General features: G+C 35.2%; 1 protein-coding gene across 1 annotated transcript in view; it reads right to left on the reverse strand.

Annotated features, from left to right (window-relative positions):
- The window catches only part of MTREX (Mtr4 exosome RNA helicase), a 108,399-nt gene that overhangs the window by 68,848 nt on the left and 18,122 nt on the right, over positions 1-21,429 (reverse strand). Inside the window, exons 6-15 of the mRNA XM_058732467.1 lie at positions 18,633-18,807; positions 17,029-17,119; positions 15,481-15,605; positions 14,116-14,214; positions 13,095-13,197; positions 11,381-11,512; positions 9,743-9,822; positions 8,144-8,254; positions 6,085-6,186; positions 2,120-2,245 (exon numbers count right to left, since the gene is read on the reverse strand). Coding sequence (XP_058588450.1) covers positions 2,120-2,245; positions 6,085-6,186; positions 8,144-8,254; positions 9,743-9,822; positions 11,381-11,512; positions 13,095-13,197; positions 14,116-14,214; positions 15,481-15,605; positions 17,029-17,119; positions 18,633-18,807 — 1,144 coding nt within the window. The remainder of the gene's footprint in view (positions 1-2,119; positions 2,246-6,084; positions 6,187-8,143; positions 8,255-9,742; positions 9,823-11,380; positions 11,513-13,094; positions 13,198-14,115; positions 14,215-15,480; positions 15,606-17,028; positions 17,120-18,632; positions 18,808-21,429) is intronic.

The following is a 21,429-nucleotide window of genomic DNA, read 5'->3' on the forward strand; positions in this document are numbered from 1 at the left end:
TTTAAAAAATTTAAAAAAAAAAAAAAAAAAAAAGAAAGAAATGATGGAAAGGGGCACCTGGGTGGCTCAGTCAGTAAGCATCTGACTTCAGCTCAAGTCATGATCTCACGGTTCGTGAGTTCAAGCCCTGTCTCAGGCTCAGTGCTAACAGTTCAGAGTCCACAGCATGCTTCAGATTCTGTGTCTCTCCCTCTCTCTCTCTGCCATTCCCTAACACTCTCTCTCTCTCTCAAATAAAATAAACATTAAAATAAAAATGATGGGAGAAATGGGAACTCTTGCGTACTACAACGGTCAGAATGGATATTCCTCAAAAAATTAAAAAAAAAAAAAATAAGAACTACATATGATCTGGCATTCTATTTCTGGGTATTTAACCAAAAGAATCAAAATTAAAATGGTGACCAGATACTAACACTCCTATGTTCAGTGCAGTGCTATTCACATAGCCAAGATGTGGAAATAATCTAAATGTCCATCAATAGGTGAATGGATTAAAAACAAGGTGGTATATACATAAAATGGAACACAATTGAGCCTTAAAGAAAAGAATTCTGCAATATGTGACAACATGAACTTTGAGGACATCATACTAAATGAAATAAGCCACAGAAAGATAAATACTGCATGAATCCACGAATATGATTTTTCTGAAATAGTCAAATTCATGGAATCAAATAGTAGAATGGTGGTTGCCAACAACTGAGGTGGGATATAAAAGGTTAATTACTAATCAAAAGTCATAAACTTTCAGTCAAGCAAGATAAATAAGCTCCAGAGATATGACATATGATAGTGTACCTATAGTCAACAATAATATATTTTGAAATTTAAAAATTTGTTGAGGGTAGATCTCAACAGAATATTCAAGAATCAATATTTTTTTCCACAACAAAATTTTTGAAATGAAAAAGAACTTTTAAACTTAACAGGTGCACTTTACATGCAGAAATGCCAAGTAAATGGAATGAAAAATCTGTACTAAAGGAACCAGATACTGTCATTAAAATCCTGCTTCTTACTATTTAGCAACCTGATTCAATTTTTTCCATATATAGATCACAAGGAAAGAAAAATAATGTTTATTATATCTGGCACAATTTGAAGACTAAAAATACAAATTTCTAATCTTGTGTCATTTTCTCTACATGAAGAACTAAAGTTACATGGACACTTAAAAACAGGTTTCCAAGTGGTAATCTCTAAAACACCGTATGATGGCTATGAATATGTACAGATAAACTTTGTCTTCAAATAAAAAAAACATATACTCTTACATATATTTGCTTTAGCATATAAGACTTCCCACACCCATATCTCAAATTCTCCTTGCTTGCTGTTCCCAAGTCTTAGAAACTGAAAAGGGTCCATTTCAGAGATAATGACCCATGTATGAAATTAACAAGTTTTGAAGCTTTAGCTAATGATCTGCCAGTTAATTTTATATTTTTAATTAATGTTGAGTTTCCCATCTTACTGTTTTCTCTAGGAATTTTTAATAAGTTCTTACTGCATGGAGGAGAAGGAAAGCAGGAGAACTTCTCAGGGAAGTTCTCCAAGATAAAACAAAAATAAAACCCTTAAGACAATCCAAAACAAAAATACTAAACACACAAAATGAACAGGCTAATTTGAAAAAAGCTTAAAAGTTGAACTTTGTTTGTTGGGATATTTATGATCCATCAATAGCATTAGAATGCTAGACTGCAGAATTAATTTATTAAGCTATGTGGAGTTACAAAGCTAGGGGAAGGTAATGGCCCAAAATACTGAGAGCATGTGCCCTACTCAGGAAGAGCAATTTGTTCAGTGGAGAAGGCAGTTAGGGAAAGTGTCTTAAATTGGGAGGGCAAAGTAAATATTTCTGCCTTCTGTGGGGATCTTTACATTCCCTCCCTCACATGAGTTGATCTTTACTTATTATAACAGAAAGTAGGGTACAAAAGTAGGGTACAGCACTTTGAGCAGTTACTGTCTTCTACCTTTCAAGCACAAATGGTTTAGTAGATTAACTCATCTACTTAGAAAGGTATTGGAACTGACACAACTAATTTCAAGGTACCTCCTGAAATAAGTTTCTCAAATTCCTGGTGACGCCACAGAATCTTAACTCAGTTACCTTAAGTAGCTGTTTTCCAATCGTTGGGCTCATCTTTTCATCCACCATAAGAATCACAATTCCTCTATCATCCATTCCCCTCCTTCCAGCTCGACCAGACATCTGAATGTATTCACCAGAGGAAATCTGAGCGAACATAATTAAAAACACAGAGTTTAGGAGAAAACCTGGTGAAAAACATATTCTTAAATCAGAAAAATACACAAAACACAAGTTAACACATTCCAAAAAAGGGAACGTGATTGAAAAAATCACCTTTTAGGAGTTTAAGTGAAAACACAAAAATGCAAATGTTACAAGGGCACCTGGGTGGCTTAGCTGGTTAAGCATCTAACTTTGGCACAGGTCATGATCTCACAGTTCATGAGTTCAAGCCCCACTATGGGCTCTCTGCTGCCAGCACAGAGCCTGCTTCAGATCCTCTGTCTCCCTCTCTCTCTGCCCCCCTCCCCCATGCATTCTCCCTCTCAAAAATGAATACGTGAACATAAAAAAAAAAAAAAAAAAAAAAAAAAAAAAGAATGTTTAGCTCCAAAATGATCACATATAACATAGCTAGAGGTAAAGATTGGCTAATCCATGGACAAAAAAACATCTTTGAGCTAGACGTTCTGGAATAGTAGAGTCTAAGAAATAAGAAAGTAAACAAAGACTCAAACTCTACTAAATACCAATTTTTACTTGATTGTAATAAACTTTCTTAATTTGCAAAATTAGATTAATATAAACTTATTTTTCTTTTTTTTTTTTTTAAATTTTTTTTTTTCAACAATTTTTATTTATTTTTGGGACAGAGAGAGACAGAGCATGAACGGGGGAGGGTCAGAGAGAGAGGGAGACACAGAATCGGAAACAGGCTCCAGGCTCCGAGCCATCAGCCCAGAGCCTGACGCGGGGCTCGAACTCACGGACCGCGAGATCGTGACCTGGCTGAAGTCGGACGCTTAACCGACTGCGCCACCCAGGCGCCCCAATATAAACTTATTTTTCAAGTACAGTTCTTCTTTTTTGGTATACATTCTTAGAATTCAGGAGAGTCCATTCACCATTAAGAATAGAACCTAAAAGGGGCGCCTGGGTGGCGCAGTCGGTTAAGCGTCCGACTTCAGCCAGGTCACGATCTCGTGGTCCGTGAGTTCGAGCCCCGCGTCAGGCTCTGGGCTGATGGCTCAGAGCCTGGAGCCTGTTTCAGATTCTGTGTCTCCCTCTCTCTCTGCCCCTCCCCCGTTCATGCTCTGTCTCTCTCTGTCCCAAAAATAAATAAAAAACGTTGAAAAAAAAATTAAAAAAAAAAAAAAAAAAAGAATAGAACCTAATGGAGAAAGGTTAGAAGTCATTTCAGGGTGACATTCAACCACAGAGAGAATGGACAAAGTTTTATCTGTAAGTGTCTCTATACTATTCTATGATGGAAAGGGTCCACTGTTTTCAGATTCTCAAAAAATATCTGACTCAAAGAGTTAAAAACCAGTATGCTACAAGAATGCATATTAATGACAGCATCAAAAACAGACCTAACAACCAGGAAGCAACAAAGGCACCAGAAAAACATAACAAAAAAGCCAATCCTAAAAAAAGATCTGATAAGAACATTCCGAAAAGGCAATCCAAGAGAATTTCCGTAGGGCCCAAGAGTATCATTACAAGATTATGGTTGGTTATGATTTTCAGGTTTAATAAAATGATCCTGACTCATCAAGCTTGCTTTCTTAAGTTCAATAATCTATCTGGGGCGCCTGGGTGGCGCAGTCGGTTAAGCGTCCGACTTCAGCCAGGTCACGATCTCGCGGTCCGTGAGTTCGAGCCCCGCGTCAGGCTCTGGGCTGATGGCTTGGAGCCTGGAGCCTGCTTCCGATTCTGTGTCTCCCTCTCTCTCTGCCCCTCCCCCGTTCATGCTCTGTCTCTCTCTGTCCCAAAAATAAATAAAAAACGTTGAAAAAAAATTAAAAAAAAAAAAAAATAATAATAATCTATCATACACTGCAGTCTTACCCTAGAGTCCTTGAGATGCCAAGAAGAATGTAAAGTCGCAAAACACTTACTTACACATTTTCTTGTGGCATCAACTGTATTTGGAGACTTAAGTAATTTTAAACTGATAAATTATAAAGATTTTTAAAACTTACACTATTTTAAAATATAAAACATGAAACTTTTAACTGGTTTACAGACAAATCACATTCTATAGGAATTTTTAAAAGTTTAATTTTAAAAAGTTACAGGTTAGAGAAAGTTTCTGAATACTATGTAAAAATTTCTAAAGAGAAATGGCACCTATCTCACTGTACTTCTATTTCTTTTGTATAGCATTCAAAAAATTTTAAAACAAATTAAAAAAAAAAAATGCCTTGCCTTTACAATTCTACCATGAGTGCTTTTCAGTGTTTTGATGATCAGTAATTACTGTCAGAAACTTCTCTAAGCAGAAAAAAATCACTTTCAAGGACAAAAGGTTAAGTGAAGAAATAGCTAACTACTGAAAAATTTCTCAAAACCCAATTTACCTGAGTCTTCTTGGCTTGTACTGGAACTGAAACTAGAAATTTCTCTTCTTCTACCTGCTTTTCAGCCCTGGGAAGCTCCACTGTGTACTGGGTAAGTAACCATTTGCTGCTGTTTCTGAGTATAAGGATTGCCCTCTCTATGAAGTGTCTTCTTTCATATGCTTTATCCTTCTGTACATAACTTCTTAGAATCCGTAACACAACATTTTATTATACTCTGCTAACTAAGTTTATTTAGAGATTGGGTTTAACTTTAACAAAGTTTAAATTCAGGAACTGTTTACTGAATGGGTTCCTTGTCCCTGATTAAGAATTTACTTTTTATCCAAATTCACTGTTTTACGCATGATTCCACCTTTCTCTCCTTTCTTGTGCCTTAGAAAAGACATTACGTCTAAACCTATTAAAACCTCTATTTTATTTATTTATTTATTTAAAATTTTTTTTAACGTTTATTTATTTTTGAGACAGAGAGAGACAGAGCATGAACGGGGGAGGGGCAGAGAGAGAGGGAGACACAGAATCAGAAGCAGGCTCCAGGCTCTGAGCCATCAGCCCAGAGCCCGACGCGGGGCTTGAACTCACGGACCGTGAGATCGTGACCTGAGCTGAAGTCAGACGCTTAACCGACTGAGCCACCCAGGCGCCCCAAAACCTCTATTTTAAAAGTGAAAGGTTAAATAATGAGGTGCAACTGCAGTCAGTACAGACTGGGTGCTTTAAATACCCTAAACTTTAAAAAATGAACATTCTAGATATATTTAAATGCTTTAAGGGCGCCTGGGTGGCTCAGTTAAAAATCTGACTTTGGCTCAGGTCATGATCTCATGGTTTGCGGGTTCAAGCCCCACGTCAGGCTCTGTGCTGACAGCTCGGAGCCTGGGGCCTGCTTCGGATTCTGCGCCTCCCTCTCTCTCTGCCCTCACCTACTCATACTCATACTCTGTCTCTCTCTCTCAAAAATAAACATTAAAAAAATTGTTTTTAATGTTTTAAAGCATTCACGAATCATCTGCACACTTATCTCTCATCGTCAAACTCTTTCATCAAGAGAGGTTTTTGTTTTTGGCTAATGGATAGAAATGAAGGATCTCAAGTGTAATGTTGATGAACTCGCTTACTGGCTCGGGTACAAATTCTTCAGATTTATAACTGAAAATCTCAAAGATTATATAAGCCCAAATCACTTTAGGTAAAACAAATGGTAAAATAAAAATTATTTCAATACATTGGGGCACGTGAGTGCCTTAGTTGGTTAAGGGTATGGCTTCAGTTCAGGTCATATCTCACAGTTTGTGGGTTCAAGCCCCGTGTCGGGCTCTGTGCTGACAGCTCAGAGCCTGGAGCTTGCTTTGGATTCTGTGTGTGTGTCTCTCTCTCTGCCCCTCCCTGCTCGTGCTCTCTCAAAAATGAATAAATGTTAAAAAAAAATTATTTCAACATGTTAATTATTTTACTTACCCATCGGAAATCTTTCCCATCAAATTTTCGGGCATTTGTAAATAAAACAGTTCTAGCTGGCATATTAATTCCCATGGCAAAAGTCTCTGTGGCAAATAAGGCCTAAATAAATGGAAAATTTACATGATTAAACATGTACATTAAGCTAAAAAACTAGTTTTGTAATTTTCAAGTACAAACAAAACATTACTTTTCAAAATTAGTTATTAGAGATTGCAAAAATAAGACCACATACTAGTCTCAGATGTGTTTCAGTATTTTAAATATAAAATGATTAAATAGTATCTAAAGTCCCTTGCATCCCAGAAATTTTTTAATTAGGGAAAAGAAAAGTTTTTCCTAAATTCCAGTGGTGCTAACTTGAAGAGGATACTACCGGTCTAATGTACAAAGCATGAGGCTGTAGATTACTTTTCTAAACACAGAAAGTCACATTTCCTGGCTCTCCAACTAATGATACCACAGTTTTGGAGCCATCTTCAGGATCTCTGAGGGGAGAAGAGAGTTACTGGCTAAGTTCACTTTTAAGACTTTACCAACAAAAACTGGAACACACAAAAAACTGTATGGTTTAAGCACACAAAGATGTATACATACAAGTAAAGTCACTGAAGTATTATCAATCTAAATTTTCACCAATAGAAATGAAAATTAAAAAATCTTATTTCATCAACTCAAAAGAATGCCATTCACTTGTTAAAAAGAATGAAAAGCTATGCATATGACAAAATCTAGTAACATGGGTAGTATAATTTTTGTCTAAAATATAAGTCATCAGGTGTCTGGGTGACTCAGTCAGTTAAATGACTCCTCATTTCAGCTCAGGTCGTGATCTCATGATTTGTGAATTCGAGCCCCGCATCAGCCTCTGAACTGACAATGAGGAGCCTCCTTAGAATTCTCTCTCCCTTTCTCTCCCTCCCCAACTAATGCTTCCTCCCTCTTCCTCTCTCTCTCTCTCTCTCTCTCTCTCTCTCTCTCTCGCACTGTTTCCCTCTCAAAATAAAGAAATAAAATTAAAGAAAAGTCCTGTATTATTTGTATGTATGTTAATGGGTATTCCTGAGAAGTGAAGGGGAATATGGTCTTCCATTTTTTGCTTTATTTGCAATCGTTCTATTTGACTTTTACCACCACCAACTATCACTTAAATTTTTAAGAAAAGATTCTTTAAAATAAGCCTCAACAATAATCAACAAAAGAACATCAACAGGGCCTTACCAGGACCCAGATATAAATAGTAACCAATTTTTTATCTAAAATTCCTAAGTTATGTTCTTAAATGTGACTAACTTTTTAAATGTTCTACTAGTGCTGAGATCCTCATAACTCTGATTTTTCAAATTCTAACCTGAACATTAAACATAAAATAACTTATGAGTCATATGCAGGTTTATGACTACATTTTGAATTTGTTTCCCATTTTTAACACCTTATTTTTGGGTACAAACATCAACATAACCTTTAAAATTAAGTTAGACTCCCTGCAGTTTAAAATAGCATATCCTGAAAAACTCTTTTGTAAGTCTACCAGCAATTCTCCTGTCTTTTCTAATTGTTTTAATCTGTATATAGAAAGGAGTCCACTAAGAATCAATTCCATTTCTGATAATTAAATAGCACCTTCTGAAAAACCCCACACTGTATAGTGTTACCATTTCTTACTTGAATAATAGGAAGAAAAACAAATAAAATTTTACCTATAAACCTGAATGAATTATAACACTATATATAAAAATCAACTTCAGTATTTAAATCATTCCAGAGGACCTAGTTTAAAAACATATATATGTAAATATTTACTTTTAAACATTTTTTACATATTTTACACATTCATATGTATGCACATATATGTAAAGTTGCCTAGAAACAGTGTTCTAAATAATTCTCAAACTGTTGGGACACCTGGTTGGCTCAGTCAATCGAGCAAGCAGCTCAATCTCAGGGTCGTGAGTCCAAGCCCCATGTTGGGTGTGGAGCCTACTTAAAAATAATAATAATTTTCAAACTGTCCATATGACACAATTCTAAGGCATAATAAATAAAAATAAAATCATACCTTTATCAATCCTTCAGAAAAGAGAATTTCTATAGTTTCTTTCAAAATAGGAAGTAAGCCACCATGGTGAATACCAATTCCCCGCTTCAAAAGAGGAAGTACATGTTCGACCTATGTTTGGAATAATGTTTATTTTTCAATAATGTACAGAAAAGGGACATCAAAAATGTTAAACCGAAGAAAAATGTGTGATCAAGAAAGAAGGCTGTTCAAAGAAATGTTATATAACCTTTTCAGAATAAAAGCCAAAACTAAACCCATATTCCCAGATTATTAAACTCAAAACTCAACATAATTCTGTCCTAGCTTTCCTTAATGTGAATGATATGTTTTAAATAAAATTCATATATGCACTGCTGCCTCATTCAAATTTTCCAGCATCACTTCACCTTGTCCCCAAAAACTAAGTCATAAGGACATTTATATCTGCACAAAATAAACTTAAAAAAATAATAGCCAGCTCCTACTAAAAATAAATAAATAAACAAACACAAGGCATACTCAATATAAATATGTACTTCACCTAAAAACAATTGAATTACTGAAGAATTCATCCTCATTAGCACTTTAACAAATGGCATTACATGTCTACTATTAGAACTATGCTCAGGTAACAAAAATGTATCAAGACATAGCTCAGCCCTCAAATACTAGTAATTCAGGTTGGAAGAGAAATTACAAGAAAAGTCTTGTAAGTTAAATACTATTTTAAACATCCTACTGCAGTTTTACCATAAATCCCTTATATATCAGAGCAATCATTTATACGCAGAGTATGACTGACCTCTGAACTTTCTTTTCACAAAACAAAATTTTCATATATTAGGTCATACTACAGGAGTTCTCAGGTTTGGATGCACATCAGAATCACCTGAAGAGCTTCTGAGATTCTAACAACCACAACACACACCAGACCAATGAAACCAGAACTTCTGAGAGGGGCACCTAGTCATAAGTAGATTTTAGAAATTCCAGGCATTTCCAGTAGTCAAAAGAGAAGCCACTGGATTAAAAGCATAGTAGACATTAAATTCCTTGCTAAACACATGATTTTCATTAGGTGTTTTGTTTGGTAGTCCTATGAATTAAGAAATTTAGTGACTTGGGGTACATGGGTGGCCCAGTCAGTTGTGTCCTACTCTTGATCTTCAAGCTTTGGTCATCATCTCCTGGTTCCTGAGTTTAAGGCTTGTGTCAGGCTCCTTGCTGACAATGCAGAGCCTGCCTGGGATTCTCTCTCTCTCTCTGCCCCTCCCCCTTGCACAGGCACTTGCTCTCTCCCTCCCTCCCTCTCTCTGTCTCTAAATAAAATAAAGAAATTTAGTGACTTAAAACTAGCACTAATAATTCTGTAGTATTAGGAACTGAAGCAGTAATTTCCAGACCATGCTAGTTTCTAGTTCCCTTAGGCAGCAAATCTTTCCTACTGTCATCTTTTCAGAAGTGTAAAATAAAAATCAAGGTTATTATTTCTGGGTACAACGCAACATATTTAAAGCAGTGCATAAACAGTGCAATATATAGTAACAAAACCAAGAAATGCGAAGTGAAAGTACCCTATCACACTTAATACCCACACTTAGGGACACTAAATCATACCTGAGGGAGTTTTTTATCTTCATCAGACAAGCAGTCAATGGCATTACTGAATACTTCTTCAACCATCTTCTTTTCTTCATCTAAGAAAAAATTCAAAGGTACATAAATATCTAAATGAATCAGTGATACCAAACCTCACACACTGCAAAGAATAAAAATCTATAAAGAATAAAAGAGTATTTAAGGCAGTCAAAAGGGAAAGTGGATAAAAATTACCATTTAATAAAATTCATTGCCCTTCAAAATATATCTAACAGAATTTATCCATGAATAAAAGTACTATCTTATAAAAATAACAAAAACTACACTAAGTGCTGTATATCCAATATGTAAGACTAACAATTATAGATCACATGGACTATTATTATCCACTACTGAGGAAAGTGAGACTAACTCCAAATGATGGAAACTGCTATTAACTGTTAGAGGAGCAATTCCAAAGCCTATGCTCTTAACCTTTATACTGCCTTCACATATAGCATCTACTAAATAATAGGAAGCCAATATATATTTGCTCAATTAAATATATGACCCTGCGACATTAAGCGAATTCAGCATTAGCAGTTAAAAGAAAACATTTCTAAGCAGAGCAATTTCTCCATTAAAAAATAAAATATTACTAACTTTAGGAGTTTATGTGGGTTATCTGTTATTATCACTTTGCTTATGGATAAGTAAAAAGATAGCCCTAAAATGCATGGGTTTAGTTCTGTGCCTTGGTGATGAAAGCAATACAAATGACATTTGATTTTGGATGACTGAGGATATTATTCACTCCTCACAATACAAGATTACATATGTAAAAGGATGAAATGAATAATAAATGGGCTGGTATTCAGTATGCTGAATTTTTGGATAGGCTGTGCTACTACCTAGCTGTGTGAGTTTGGGTTACATTTACAGATAACATGTGGGAATAATTTATTAATTAAATACAAGTAACTACTTTATTCAAAAGATTATACCACGGTTAAATAAAGGGCAAGCCTTCCTGGTTTGGATTTCCAGAAGAATGAAGCACAATACTTTGTTTTCTTTTTTAACGTTTATTCATTTTTCAGAGACAGAGAGAAGACAGAGTGTGAGCGGGGAGGGGCAGAGAAAGAGACAGAACAGAATCCAAAGCAGGCTCCAGGCTCTGAGCTGTCAGCCCAGAGCCCAACGTGGGACTTGAACCCATGAACTGTGAGATCATGACCTGAGCTGAAGCTGGACACTTAACCAAATGAGCCAACCAGGCACCCCGAAACCACAGCACTTTCTGTATAGAAAGTGATCTGACCAAGAAACCTAACCTTACGTAGTCACACAGAAAATCTCCAAAGCAAAGGAGCTTATGGCAATGAAGTATAAGGGAATATAATTCTAGTATTTTTCAGTAAGGGTCTTTGGATTTTACACAGAGCAATGTACTTTAAACCTCCCAGTAAAAGAAAACAAAAGAAAGGAAAGGAAGGAAAGAATAAAACAAGGTCTTTTTTAAAGATTTTATAAGGTAATGAGTACTTGTTACTGTGACTGTAGGGGGAACTGCATATCCTAGCAATACACAATAGATTAATCACAACATATTGATCTTCTTACTAGAAACAGATATACACTCATTTACACGTAAACTATGCTGAAATTACATAGTACCTGTGTTAAAATCTAATTTGGTCATCTGAAGTGCATAGGCTTCACAATCCTTCTTACTAAAGCTGAAAATAATTACAGGTTGAAAATTTCTTTCCATAATCATCTTCACAATCTTGAACACATTTGATGGACCTGCAAAAAGAGTATATAAACATATGTAAAAATTACCTCCAAATGGATTATAGACCTAAACATAAAGTACATAACTATAAAATTCTTAAAAACTATATAGAAGTAAATCTCCAAGATATGATATTAGGCAAAGCATTCTCAGGTATGATGTATAACAAAAGAAAAAAAAACATAAACTGGATTTCATCAAAATTAAAAACATTGTTTTGAAGGGGGGAGGGGAAGGGCAGAGAGAAAGAGAGCGAGGAGAGCGAGAAGAGCGAGGAGAGAGAGAGAGAGAATATGAATCCCAAGCAGGCTCCACAAGGTCAGTGTGGAGCCCGACGTGGGGCTCAAACTCACAAACCATGAGATTATGACCTAAGTGGAAATCAAAAGTCAGACGCTTAACCAACTGAGCCACCCAGGGGCCCCAAAAGACACCAACAAAAAGTGAAAAGACCACATTACCACAGAATGGGAAAATATAGATAAGGGTCTACTATCCAGAGTATACAAAGAATCCTTATAGCTCAACAACAAGACAATTTCATTTTTAAACTGGCAAAAGATTTTGAGTATTTCTCCAAATAAGATATACAAATAGCCAATAGGCACATGAAAAGATAAATGAACACCACATTAGCCATGAGACAAATGTAAATCAAAACCACGCTCAGATACCACTTTATTCCATTAGGATGACTATATTCACATAGATTACAGTAAATACTAGCAGGGATGTGGAGGAAATAGAAACTTCAGACCCTTCTGAAGCATGTAAAATGGAGCTGCCACTTTGGAAAATAATCTAACAGCTATTCAAAAATTTAAACATATGAAATACCATATGACTCAACAATTCCACTGCTAGGTATATGCTCAATGAGAAAAGAAAACGTATGCTTACATAAAAACTTACAGAACACAAATATTTACAGCACTATTCACAATAAGCAATAAAGAGAAATAACCCAAATGTTCAACAACTGATAACAAATAAATAAAATGTGGCATATTCATATAATGAAATGTCGTTTGACTGTAAAAGGAATGAAGTACTGACATATGCTATAGAATGAATGAACCTTGAAAACAAGCTAAGTGAAAGAAGAAGCTGCAAAAAAACACACAAACTGTGATTCTAGTTACATAAAATGTTCAAAGAGGAAAAAAGAAATAGAAGATAGATTAGGGACTGCCTAAGGCCGAGGGGTGCGGGAAGAGGTGAGGAAAAATGAGGAATACTTGCTAATGGATACAGGGTTTCCTTCTGAGTTAATGAAAATGTTCTGGAATTAGATAGTAGTTGCACAAGTTTGAGAATATATTAAAATACACTGAGTTGTACACTTAAAAAAGGTGATTTTTATGGTATATGAATTATATCTCAATAAAAAAACTATGTTAATGATTGCATAATTCTGTTAATAAACCAGTAACCATTAAATTGTACATTTTAATGGATGAAATGTATAGTATGTGAATTATATCTCAATGTCATATAGGAAAAAGAGATGAACCTTTATCCAATTTTATCATTTACTATCTAGATCTTTATCCAGCTTCCTGAGGGAAAAAAGTTAACAAAGTTTCAAATTACCTTTTGTTCCTCCTTTTCGCCCCTTCTGATCTCCTTTTGCCAAATCACCAGCATCTCGAAGTACTTGCATTGCAGTATTAAAATTATCTTCTCTGAAGTCACCCTGGAATCAAATATTTTTCTACATTACTTCAATAAGATTTAACCAAAATCCAAACATTTTTCATACCTCCAAACAAACCTTCCTCAAAATAAAAATAATTTAATACGATAATGATAACAAAGGTCACTAAAAGAGTTAAAACATGTTGTACAGGGACACTGGGTGGCTCACTCAGTTAAGCATCTGACCCTTGATTTCAGCTCAGGTCATGATCTCACTGTCATGAGATGAGCCCCCTGTGGGCAATGACCCTGGAGCCTGCTTGGAATTCACTTTCTCCCTCTCTGCCCCTCTCCTGCTCACAGGCGTGCTTTCTCAAAATAAACAAACATTAAAAAAATTGTAAAACAAAAAATACAAAATAAAGTTGTGCGTAAGGTACAATAAAAGGTGATAAAGAGGTACTAAAAGGGGGTAAAGCAAAACATAACATATCTGAAACACATCCTAAATCCCTATTCTCCAGGCATTTAAAAATACCGGGAAAGAAGAAAAATCTTAATTCATGCACAAGAGAAACAGAGAACCAAACACAAGTCTTAAATATAATTTTTGAAATACAAGTACACACAAACCCAACAATTCTGGACTATAAAACTACTTAAGAAAGAAAAAATGAGGGGCGCCTGGGTGGCGCAGTCGGTTAAGCATCCGACTTCAGCCAGGTCACGATCTCGCGGTCCGTGAGTTCGAGCCCTGCGTCAGGCTCTGGGCTGATGGCTCAGAGCCTGGAGCCTGTTTCGGATTCTGTGTCTCCCTCTCTCTCTGCCCCTCCCCCGTTCATGCTCTGTCTCTCTCTGTCCCAAAAATAAATAAAAAACGTTGAAAAAAAAAATTTAAAAAAAAAAAAAAAAAAAGAAAGAAAAAATGAACTTCTATCCTGACACTACAGATTAAGAATCACCATTACTCCCTTACATTTTCATCAACCACAAGGTGCAGGCCATCTCCCCCTGCTGGAAAAATGTAGTGCTGCAATGGTGTAGGCCGATAATCTGTGTAAATTACATGACAAGGCTGTAAAAACAATGAAAAACAATTAGGCACATAATATTTAATTTCTTCAAAATAATACTGTGTATTTGATCTAAGTAAAAGACCTTGGGGAAATACACTTTTGAATTCAACACCCCAAAAAGAGAAAAACTAAAAATTTTTAAAACAAGGCAAGAGAAAAATGTGGAAAAATCAGCTCTCAAATGACATTACCATCTATTCAATTTTATCAATACCCTAATTAGGGCCAGATGTATGATTTGAGTTTCAATAAAGACCTTGAATTCATACCCTAGACTTGGATACTAAAATTAAAGAAGACGCTGTTACTACACTGCAGTGGTATGGTGAAACAGAATGCTCCCTGAGGTAAATGGGACTTTTCTGACCCAGAGTGAGTTTTCAAAGCTTTACTAAATCAGCAGGTTGAAGATCCACTAGGTTTCTATTGTACAGAAGCAACATAGGTGTTAGAAAAACACAATTAGAGACCTTATGAACAGATAATACTTTGTAAGAATATTGGTACAAAGGAAAAATGAGGGCAGGAAAACAAAACCAAGAATAAATTTAGTACACATAAACAAATGTTTGCCATAAGGCCCTATACTGCTGCAAAAGTTGGACCACAAAAGCAAAAGGAAAACATGTGACTGTGTTCACAGAAAAATCATATCACATGCTCAGGAAATGCCCAGCTTTTTCCTGGTACTGAGGTCTTAAGAGGAAATTCTCTTCTCAGAGGGCTCACTCTATGAATAAATGCATTAGTTTCCAAACCTGGCAGACCACCAGGATCAACTTGGGAGCTTTTAAAAGTCAGAGCTCCCAAGACCCTACTCCGGGAGATGCTGACATATTGGGTTTAAGATGGCACTCAGAAATACAAACTTAAGGGGCACCTGGGTGGCCCAGCTGGTTAAGCTTCCAACTGTTGGTTTCGGCTCAGGTCATGGTATCACGGTTTTGTGAGTTTAAGCCCTGTGCTGGGCTCTGTGCTGACAGCGCAGAGCCTGCTTGGGATTCTCTCTCCCCACCTTCCCATCTCTCTCTGCCCCTCCCCCACTCATGCTCTGTCTCTCTCAAAATAAATAAATAAATTTAAAAAAAAATACACACTTGTAAAAAGCTAGTCAGTTGATTCTGATGAGCTTGCTTGACTTGAGAAGTAATTTCACATTAAAAGGTTTTCTTAATTCTAGGGCAGTATCAAGAACAAAGTATATAAGATAGCAATCACAACTTAACATTTTAAGTATTGAAGACTTCAAAAAACAAAGAAAATACCTGTTTATGTAAATGGCAAATCCATTCAGCAAACTGTCGGGCATTTGGAATAGTAGCCGAAAGAAAGACATAGTGGACATTGTCAGGAAGCAAAATAATAGTTTCTTCCCATACAACACCACGCTCTGAAAAAAAAAACAAATATATCTTGGAATTCAGAGTCACTTTATTGGTAAGTAATCTAAAATTATCTTATCCCAAGCTCATTAATTAGAAATGCAGACCACTTTACACAAATATTTTTAGCTACAAATCCCTACTGAAAACTACTATGTCTTACTGTGAATTTACCCAGTAGAAAAGTGGGAGACTAAATCACTAAAAGCACAATGTACTCTACAATTACAGCCTCTGGAGTAGCTCCAGACTGAAACTTCTCACACAGCATAAGAGTCCCATGACAATGGAAACAGTATTTCCATTTCATTTTGAGAAAACAAAGTTAATAACTTTTAGAAAAGTTATACAGCAACAAATTTCAAAGACACACTGTTACTTTACTCTAAGGCAACTTTCATCCAAATTACCCTCATGATCTCTAGATATGAAAGATTTAATGAGCAGTAAAATCATGTCAGTTTTTATTTAAATGGAAAAAAAAAATCAGCGTGAGAATTTTCCTCTAAAATAAATGTATCAATACAGGATTCAGAATTTTATTAAAAAAAATTTTTTTTAATGTTTATTATTTTTCAGAGACAGACAGACAGAGTAAGCAGGGGAGGGGTAGAAAGAGAGGGAGACACAGAATTGGAAGCCGACTCTAGGCTCTGAGTTGTCAGCACAGAGCCCAACACAGGGCTCAAACTCACAGACTATGAGATCATGACCTGAGCTGAAGTCAGCCACTCAAATGACTGAGCCACCCAGGCACCCCCAGGATTCAGAATTTTAAAACCAAAACAGACCTATTCAAAACCTACTTTTATGAATTTGTTACTTCTACTACAAATACAGGTTAACTCAGTATTTTAGTTTAAATAAAAACTGAATTTTACTTTAATTGTGTACATACTAAATATTTAACTTTTAAAAGTAACCATTAGCCCTCCCAGCTCCACTCAAAAGTCCAAGTATACCTACTAGTCCTTACAATAGTGTAATAGTTCAAGTAAAGGGATAATTATAATTTTTTCTCATTTTTATTTCATAATCCTTAGTATTTTTTTTTTACCATAACCATGCATTTCTTAGTTTTTAAAAACTAAAATAGTAACAAAAAATCAAGAAAGTTAACTCTGTAGGCTAAAAATTTTTAAAATTCTTTAACAGTTATTTTGGAGCATTGTCTATTAAAAACAAACTAGTTTTAATTCCAATTGTTTTGTAAGAATTTGCATTTTTTCTTACCTGATTACTATTTAAGAAACTAAAGTTAAATGAGCTCCTATCTGAAGTATTATATCATGTTTCTCACAATGTAGTGGAAAATCTATTAGAACTCTAGCCACATGAAAATCCAAAGCAAAATTTAACTAGTTCTTCAAAATTCCTAATGCCCTTCTTAAGGAAAATACATGGCACACATCTCAACATGGCAGAATATACCTGAATCTCTCATGTAATGAATTTCATCAAATATGACCCAAGCAACTTCTCGCATAACTTCAGAACCTCTGTACAGCATACTTCTCAAAATCTAAAAAAAATATAAATGATTTCACAAAATTGTGACACAAGTTCTTTCTAACAAGAAATTTTAGAAATGCTTTTTTAATAGAAGTATTAAAATAATTTTAGGAGATTACATCTTAAATACATTTCATAAAGCAAATAATATTCCTTCTCTCATAAAACCAAAATAAATGGCTTTTCAATAGTTAGTAATCAGGTACAATCCATGGAGAGAATTATCACTCCTATTTCCATATATCTCAAGTATGAAGCCACTTCATTGTACATACAACACTCATCACAAGATCCACACTATGTAGCACATGAGAGTAACTTAAAATTATCTTCTATCCAACACATGGTACCTTATGCTGTTTACTGATTTTTTCTACTTCATCTCACAACATGGATGCTCTCTGGCAACCAGTATCCTGATTTTTGAGTTAAAGAAAATCTTCCACACATGGAAAAAGTTTTGAGAATGGAAACTTACTTTGGGAACCAAAATGAAAAGTGAGCAATGTTTTTGGTTGACTCTGCAGACCAGAAGCTAATTTACACTCTGTTGTACCATGTCCTTATAAAATGCAGGGATATAAATCAAGTACGTATGAAAGTACTTGGTATAGCAAAGATAACTGATTGTATTCAAAACATAAGATATAAACACATAGGTTTTAAGTAAAACTTAACTGCTATTATGGGAGGAAACTAAACTGGGCATTTTAAAAGAACTTATTTATGTATTTGTATCAACACTAAGATACAAAAATAAAAAGTGGAAGGAAAAGCCACTACTTATGTGAAACTATGTATACAAAACTCTATTTTCTTTTTATTTAACGTTTATTTTTTGAGAGAGAGCACACACACAGGTAAGAGCGGGGGAGGGGCAGAGAGAGACTCCTAAGCAGATCCTCACTGTCAGCACAGAACCCCATGAGGGGTTGGACCTCACAAACAATGAGATCATGACCTGAACCGAAATCAAGAGTCTTGAGGCTTAACCGAATGAGCCACCCAGGTGCCCCTCACCAAATATTTTTAAAGACTTATTGTCAGTGACATGAAAACAAATTGACGGGGCTACCCGGGGAGCTCAGTCAGTTAAGTGTCTGCCTCTTGATTACAGCTCAGGTCATGATCTCACGTTTGTGAGATCAAGCCACACCACTGGCTCTGTGCTGAGTGTGGAGCCTGCTTGATTCTCTCCCTCCCTCTCTCTCCGCCCCTCCCCTGCTTGCGAGTGCACTCTCTCTCAAAAAATAACGTTTTTTAATTAAAAATAAAAATATTTGGTGAAAAAAATCTATATCATATGACAAATAATAGAAATATTAAAATTTACAACTAAATTTATGTAATTACTAAAAATAGACCTTTAAGATGAACTTTTTTCCCTGTCAAGTAAATCTCAGAAAATAAAGCATTACATTTTGTTTATATAGAGCAAGTAAAAACGCATTAGGTGTACTAAGTGAATAAATACATTAATTAAATTTAAAAGGAAAGACTGGATGAGGCACCATATAAATTACCTCTGTGGTCATAACAAGACAAGATGCTGTAGGATTAATAGTAACATCTCCAGTCATCAAACCAACATCTTGAAACTCTTCATACATTTCTCGGTATTTCTGGTTACTCAGAGCCTTAATTGGGCTAGTGAATATTACACGCTGTTTTTCCCTTAAGGCCAATGCAATGGCATACCTAGAAATGGGAAAGCAAATAAGAATCAAGTATTTACAAAACCTTTTCTTTAAAGTATGTAATTTAAAAATTCTGTTAATATATAAATTGTCACAACTTCCCCTAATTACTTATTTTCAATGGACTTGGCAGAACATGAGTATCTTGTTCTAATCACTACTGACAAACTATTAAAATAATAATAAATCTGAAATGTAGTGGTCTAACCAAACAAGAATATTTAACTCTGGTCTCTTGGAGTTAATGTAACTTAATTATTAATACCAAAAGATTACTAATGGTTACCCTATTTCTTCCAAGTAAAACACTTTTGGTTCTATAAATGAGCCTCCAAAAGTTGAGAGCCTCTGCCTGTTTATACACACATAGAGCATAAACAATTACTGAACATTGGAAAATGAGCTTTGCTCTTTTGAGTTTCAAAAATAAGTTCATCCTTATGTATTCATTCCCACATGTAATAGATACCAAATCAGTCCTTGCCTGGAATTATGGTAGGTCTAATTATGGAAAAGTTCCTCCATAGCTATCAACAAAATGCAATAAAGTAGTTTTGGTTTTCTAAAGAAAATTTAATTAAGTATTTAAATATAGACCATGATGACTAAAGTTAGCACTGTGGTAGAGTCTTCCTGTTTAAAACACAGTCTGGCCCACAAAAGCCTTATAACCTATTTGAGGAAATAATAATAACACAACCATATAACAATATTTCTCAAATAGTTAAACAAAAAATTAAAAGCTGTCCAAACATGATCAAACACAAACTTTGGGAAAGATATGAAAGAAAAAAGGATATAGAGATGCTACAATATATTATCTAAAATGTCCACTTTCGAACAAAACATTAGAAGATAAAAGAAACAGGGAAGTATGATCCATCCTTAGGGAAAAAAGCAGTCATGAGAAACTAATTCTCAGTGAGCCCAGATATTGGACTTAGCAGACACAGACTTCAAAGCAGCTATCAGAAACAAGTCCAAAAAATGGAAGGAAGCCATATTCTAAGAATTAAAGGAAATAGAGGGTAATTATTCAATAAACAGGCCATCTGAACAGAGAGATATTGTGTTTATACTTATACATAAATGAAAACCCTACAGGTGAAAAGTATAATAACTGAAATGAAGAATTCACTAGATGGGTTCAAGAGCAGATTTGAGATGACAGAACAAAGTATCAGTAAATATGAAAATAGATCAACAAAAATTATCAAATCTAAAGAAAGGAAAAAAGAGACAACCTCAGTGTCCCAGTGGAAGTTTCAAAGTGAGGAAAAAGAAAAAACTATGTGAAAAAGTAACAGTGAGAAACTTCCTAAATTTGTTTTAAACAGAAATATATTAATCTACAGATTTGACATATACAATAAATCCAAGCAGGAAAAATGAAAAAGAATCACACCTAGAAACATTATCAAACTGAATGACAAAGACAAAGCAGTAAGAAAAAAACAATGGAAAAAATTAAAAGACCCAAATCAAACTTGTAGAGTTGAAAAATCCATTGTGTGATTTGAAATACACTGGATAGAATTAAAATCAGATTAGACATGGCAGAAAAAAAGATGATTAAACTTGAAAACCTAACAAGACAAGCTGTCCAAAGTGAAAACCACAGAATAAACTCCAAAAAACTCCAAAAAACCCACAGTAAGTGGGCTGTGAGACAATTAAAGAGGCATGATACAAGTTTAAGTGAAGATCCCAAGGAAAAAGGAGGAAGGGGAATGTTTGAAATAAAAAATTGCTGAAATTATCCCAAATTTGATGAAAACTGTAATAAACCTACAGATCTGAGAAGCCCAACAAACTCAAGCACAAGAAACATGAGAAGAGCTATGTCAAGTCACATCATAATCAAACTGCTCCAAGACAGTGATGAAAATTAACAACAGCCAAACATTCCATCAAAACAATATGCAGGAGGAGGAAAATATGGACCTATAACACAGGGAAAAGTCAATCAAAACAGATTAGAAGTAACACAAATGAAAAAAGCAGTAACAAAGACATTTAAACAGCTTGTAAACAGTATTCCATATGTTCAAGAAGCTAAAAAAAGTAGTAAGAAGACAAATGGGAAATAAAACAAAAAACAAAAAAACCCACCACACATAAAAATAAACTTCCAGCAAGGAAAATCTGAGCTAATAACAAATAACAACATCTGAGATAAAAATACGTGGAATGGGATTAATGACATATTAGACAATGCAGAAGCAAAGATTAATGAATTGGAAGATACAGCATTAGAACAGGCCCAAAATGAACACAGTATCAATGAATCATGAGGCAACTTTAAGTAGCCCAATGTAATAGTAATCAGAGACCTTAAAGAAGAGAAGCCAGAGGCAACATGGAAAAACAAACCCAAAGTCCAAGAAACATGAAAAAAACTACATCAAGCCTCCTCATAAATTGGTTAAGGGGTGACTGGGTGGGTCAGTGGGCTGAGTGCCTAATTTTGATTTCTGCTTAGGTCATGATCCCAGGGTCATGGGATGGAGCATGGCTCCACACTGAGCATGGAGCCTGCTTACGATTCTCTCTCGCCATCTGCCCCTCTCCCCAGAGCTCATGCTCTCCTCTCTCTCTCTCTCTCGCTAAAAATAAATAAACT

The sequence above is a fragment of the Neofelis nebulosa genome, chromosome 1, assembly GCF_028018385.1.
Source record: "Neofelis nebulosa isolate mNeoNeb1 chromosome 1, mNeoNeb1.pri, whole genome shotgun sequence".
Taxonomy (NCBI): domain Eukaryota; kingdom Metazoa; phylum Chordata; class Mammalia; order Carnivora; family Felidae; genus Neofelis; species Neofelis nebulosa.